Below are 5,219 nucleotides of genomic sequence, written 5' to 3'. Positions count from 1 at the left end.
GGAAGGCGGGGGGGGGTGGGCACAAATTCCCTGCCCTGACCCCACCTCTACCAGAGTTCCACTTTGAGCAAGGCACTCAACCTCCTTAGAATTAGAAGCCTGATTCCTTTTCTGAAAAGAAAAAAAGAGAAAAAAAAGGAAAAAAAAAAAAAAAACCCAAACCTGAACTAGCTCACATCTGTGATTCCCCCCCCCCTTTTTTTCCTTTTAAAATCTGCTTTATCTTTTCTGGAGCTGAGCTCCTTCTGTGCAAAGGAGAAAAGTGAAGTTTGAAATACACAAACACACGGAAAATCTCAGCTGCCCTTTAACACACCATCACCACCTACTTCTGCTCGATCCAATTTGACACTAATTGACCTGCCTGCTGGTGCCAGGTTTATAATAAGGAGAATCAGGACTGTCAAAATGGATAGCTGGTTCCTGTGCCAAGGACCTGAGTGGGGAATGGAATGACAACATACGAGGTAAGACCTTGAGCGAGGTGAACACTGGGTGCCACCACGCCGAGGCAAAAGGCAATAGCTGCTCTGGAGCCATGAACTACCAAAGTAGAGAATAACCATTAAGTGCTGGGGGCTCAGAGGGAACAACAGAATCTGAGAGAGGGAAATAGCCCCTGAGCCATTTCCCCCCCACCCCTCTCCAAATGCAAAAGTCCTAACCCCAGCACCCAACTCAACTTTGGCAGATGGCAGCGCCCCTACCTGAGCACTTCCAGCAATGGAAAAAATCACATGGCAGCCCATTCTATTCCTGAACTGCTCTAATTGTTTAAAAAGTTCCATTAAGCTGAAGTCTTTCTCCTTCTTTCATCCAACCATGGGTAACAGTTTTCAAGCCATGACTACAAAGTTAAAATTTAATGCAGGACTGGGAAGGAATAAATGAACGAAAGAAAATAAGGTAGCCAAGCAAACAGTTCCAGGGCTGAGAAATGAAAGGCGACCAACAGAAATGCTTTGTCTAGGACACGTTGGCAATGTTGTGCCACGCTCTTTTTGGAAAAATGTTCACACCCTAATCTGTCCACTGCAGTCAATGAAAACACTTTTTCTGTGTTTCTATACCTTAGAAAAGAATGTCAGATTTTACTGAGGGACTTGGCCTCTCCACTCAACCAGCCATATTTAATCAAAGTCTCAGAGAAGGCTCCCCTGTCTGAGCCACTCTACCAGGTGAGGTCCCTACCCACACTCCTCCTGCTTCATCTGTCCTAACTGTCCAAACCCCCCACCAAGCCCCACAAATCCAACTGAATGGTCCCTCTCTACCCTCTGCTAGACATCAATGTCCTAGATGCTGCAGCCAAGATCTAGGTCAGGGATTCAGAGCTGCCCAAAGGAGGGAAAAACACTTAAAAAGATGTTCCAGACTACTCCTGGGATGGGACAGTGCAACTGCTGCTACTTAAAATCCGCTCTGGCTCCTGATTCCAAATGAAACAACTAAAAGCATGGTTTGTCAAATCATTTTCGAAGGTGGAAGAAAGGAGCAAAAACCAGTGAGAGCACTGCCTGCTTTTGCCCAAAACTGAGCACGAACAAGAGCCGAGGCATGGAAGCAAGCACAGGCATACGCATTAGGCACAGCCACCAACAGACTTACCTCCTCAGATAAATCCTGGGAAGAGCTACACTGAGAGGGAGCAAGTTTTCTGTGGGCATTCAGTCCAACCTGACGTCTTTTGGGCTCTTCTGAGCAAAAGAAGTAATTTCTCTACTGCGCATAATAAAGATGTAAGAAAGTCTGGTCTCACAAGCACCAAAAATTCCATCTCCAGGGCACAGGAGCCTTTCTAACAGAGAGGAGCTGAATTGTGCACAGAATCTATTATTCTGTGACAGGTGGTAGAGACAGAGAAAAGACAGGCTAGACTTTAGCTTCAGGGCATCAAGGGAAGACGTCCCAGTTCTGCTATTAAGAGGTAAGACGAGGCTGCTCTATTTCGGGCTAGTTGCACCCCCCCCCAAAAGGCTTTCATTTGAAAGAGTTCATGTTTTCCTAAACCGTTGCTTTCTGCAAGGACCTCACGCGAAGAGGGAGCACTAGGAAGTATGTTAACCCCAAACTGACACTGTAGAGTCGGCGTATGTCACTCCCAGCCACATCCAATCTGTTAAAATGACTCAAAAATAATCTCGCTTGGCAAAGATCAAGAAAACCGGGGGAAGACAGTATTAAGCCAGGTACCTATTGGCACTGTTAACTTCTGCCTCTGACCATCGCCCTCCCGCAGCAAACTGCTCCTTGTGACCCGGATTACTGGATTTGTAAGGGGCCACGAAAAACGTGAGCCGCCGGCCACGGGCGCGCGCCCCATCACAAGCCGCTCCGGCGACATCCCAGCCCCACGGTGCTCCCAGGAGCTGCCACCAGCACCCAGCACACGCCCTCCGCTCGCCCTCCCCGGCCCGGGCGCGGACCTGGCCCGCCCTCCGTGGCTGTCCAGCGCCGAGTCTGCATCCTCCCAACGCCGCGCTGCCCCGCTCGGCATGCGCTCCGGGCTGCGGGCCCCTGAAGCCGCCGCCGCCGCCACTACCGCCACCACCACCGCCACCGCCGCCGCCGCCGCCGCCTGCTCCTCCGCCGACGCCCGGACGCGCGAGCAGACCGGACTAGGCGGGGGTGGGGGGGCGCGGGGGCGCGGGCTCGACTCACGCGGGATCTGGGCCCGGGCGGGAGGCGCCACAGCGGGGGTCCCGGGGACGCCCCGTCACGCCCCCACGCCTTCTCCCCGCGGGCTGGCCGCCAAGCTCACCTCTCCCGCGGGCACCCCCTCCTCGCCAAAGAGACACCGGGCCACCTGGCACTGCCTCCACCTCCAATCCACCCAGGCAGTACCCCGCGAGCGCTCGCCGCGCGCCGTCCCCCTGGGCCACCGCGTTCCCAGATGTCCCACCCGGGCCGCCCCCGGAGACAATGGCTCACCCGCCTCCCGGCCGGCCGCGCTTCACCTCCCCCCTCCCTGGGCAGCGGGTGCCATGGCTGCCCCGTTTCCCAGAAGCGTAGACAGAGGCCGGGGAGGTGACAGGCTAGAGGACCGAGCAAAGAAACCCGGCTGCTAATGGGGTCGAGGAGGGGCCAGGCACAAATCGGCCACTGAGACCGGCCCAGATGAGAGCCGCTTTCCTGGGTCCAGCCCCGCCACCCCCGTCCGGGGCAGGGGCCTCCGCCCTCACCGTCCCCGCAGCCGATTCCTCGGCTCTCCCGCGAAAGAGACAAAGAGCCGGCGCCCCAACCCTTAGAGCGGTGGCCGCCGGGGGCGGGAGACGGTTAGATTTTACCCTGGAACGAGGGGCGGGCGCAGGGAAGGGCGAGTCAGCCGCGTCCGAGCCGACCCACGGCCCGCGGGGCGGCGCGGGCAGTGGGACACGCCGGTGTAGGTCCGGAGACCGGGCGTGGGGGTGCAGTAGCCCGGGCCACAGCGCGCCGGGACCGACCGACGGGCGGGCACCGGGCGCGCCGGGACTCCCGGACCGCGCCTCCGCGGCGGGCTTGGCCAAGAGCGCGGGCAGCGCCGCAGTTGCACTCACCGGATCGGAAGAAGGCCGCGATGTCGGCCAGGTCCTTGGCAGCCTCCTCGGCCCCCTCGCCCGCGCCGCCCCCGCAGCCCGAGCCCGCCGCGCTGGCCGTGGCGGCGGGGCCGGAGGACGCGGCGGGGGCGGCGGCGCCGCCGCTGCTGCCGCTCATGGCTGCGGCGGCGCCCGCGGCCGCGCCCGGCTCGGGCCCCGCGCCCCTAGCGCCGCGTGCCGCCCGCTCCGCGCCGGGCCTGACGGCGCCGAGCGCCCAGCTGCCCGCGCCCGGCGCGCGGACGCAGAGCCCCGGGGCGGCAGCGGGCGGCGGTGGCGGCGGCTCGGCCAGGAGAGCGCGCCCACATAGACGAGGACTCCACCCGGTAGCCGCGAGCCGGCCGCGGGGCGGGGACGCGGAGCCACGGCCTCGGCGGCGCCGGCCGGAGCGCGGGCAGCAGCGCGCGCCGCACGGGACACGCAGTCGCAAGGGCGGGGGCCCGTGGCCGGCAGGAGCTCCGGGATCACGGGCGCCGGCGGCAGCCGCGAGCCTCCATCTTGATTTCAAATGGGGAAGGAAGGAGGGGGAGGGGGAAAATCACGGCCGAGGGAACCCGGGTGAAAGGAAAAGGGAGAGCAGGGAAAGGAGAGGAAGGAAAAAAAAAGAGGGGCTTCGGGAATTTCCGGCGAACATCGTCAAGGGCCCGAGCGTGGGCTCGGCGGGTGGGCGGGGCCTGGCCGGAGGGGCGGGGCCGCGCCCGACGGCCGGACGCGCGGAGAGTCGGCGGGCGGCTGCGTGAAGGCACGGCTGCGCTCCTTGTCCTCCGCTGGGGCAGCTCCAACCTTTGGCAGGAGAATGAACGCTCACACCAGCTGGGTGGACCTTTTCTGCAGCAAGCACCGTCCTCCGAGCGCTCGAGCTGTTCATTACCGATCTCGCCCGCTGAAAAGGGTGACGCGGGCGCGGGGCGGCACTGGCACGTAGAGCGGGCTCCATGATAGTTGTTGAATGAACAGAGAGCTCATGGAAACAGCCCCAGAGGCGAGTGGAGCAAGCCTCTGAACTCCTGGGGGTACAAGTCATTTCATCTGTAAAATGAGATTCCAGATTCACAGCTCCTCTGGCCTTAATCCACCAAAACGTTGAGAATTGGGAAGGTGATGGGGGCTGGGAAAACCGAAGGAAATGGAGAATGGGTGACACCCAGCTTTATGGAAGTTCTGTTTCAAACCAAAATCAAGTACAAAACGTTTTTCGCGTGGCTACAAGAGGAGTGAGCAAAAGGGATGGATGTCAAATTTATTCAAATTTGACATTTCTAGTTCAAATTTAAAGGATCCAATGCTGTGGAAAACAGGAAAGACAGAAACAAGATTGGTTTTTTTTAAATGAATGATGAAACTACTGTAATGCATGATGGAAAGGAACAATTAAATATATGAGGGTGGATGGTGGACACCAGGTTTATCACCGTGGGAGAGGGAGGTTACAGATAAACAAGGGGAAGAAGCTAGAATGAGTCCTGTGGTACTGGGTTATAGTTGGAGACATCACAATGAACCCAAGATGAGCTTGATATAGACAGAGATGGATAGATAAAAAGATCAATGATAGCTGTATATATGTGGGTTGGTGCACATACATGTATTTCCTTGCTGTGTCAGCTGAGTGGACTTAGAAGTAACACTCCAGGAAAAGGAGTACAC

At 58.3% G+C, this 5,219-nt stretch overlaps 1 protein-coding gene across 2 annotated transcripts in view; it reads right to left on the bottom strand.

The window, feature by feature from the left end:
- Window positions 1-3,693, bottom strand: part of TRIO (trio Rho guanine nucleotide exchange factor) — a 347,980-nt gene extending 344,287 nt beyond the window's left edge. For both annotated transcript variants that reach the window (XM_026506706.4, XM_044386996.3), the window contains exon 1: window positions 3,537-3,693. In XM_026506706.4, the coding sequence (XP_026362491.2) occupies window positions 3,537-3,693 (157 nt within the window). The remainder of the gene's footprint in view (window positions 1-3,536) is intronic.
- Window positions 3,694-5,219: the final 1,526 nt, after the last annotated feature.

Source organism: Ursus arctos, unplaced genomic scaffold (genome assembly GCF_023065955.2).
Source record: "Ursus arctos isolate Adak ecotype North America unplaced genomic scaffold, UrsArc2.0 scaffold_15, whole genome shotgun sequence".
Lineage (NCBI taxonomy): Eukaryota > Metazoa > Chordata > Mammalia > Carnivora > Ursidae > Ursus > Ursus arctos.
The sequence above is the reverse complement of the archived record's forward strand: the minus strand, read 5'-3'. Positions and strand labels throughout refer to the sequence as shown.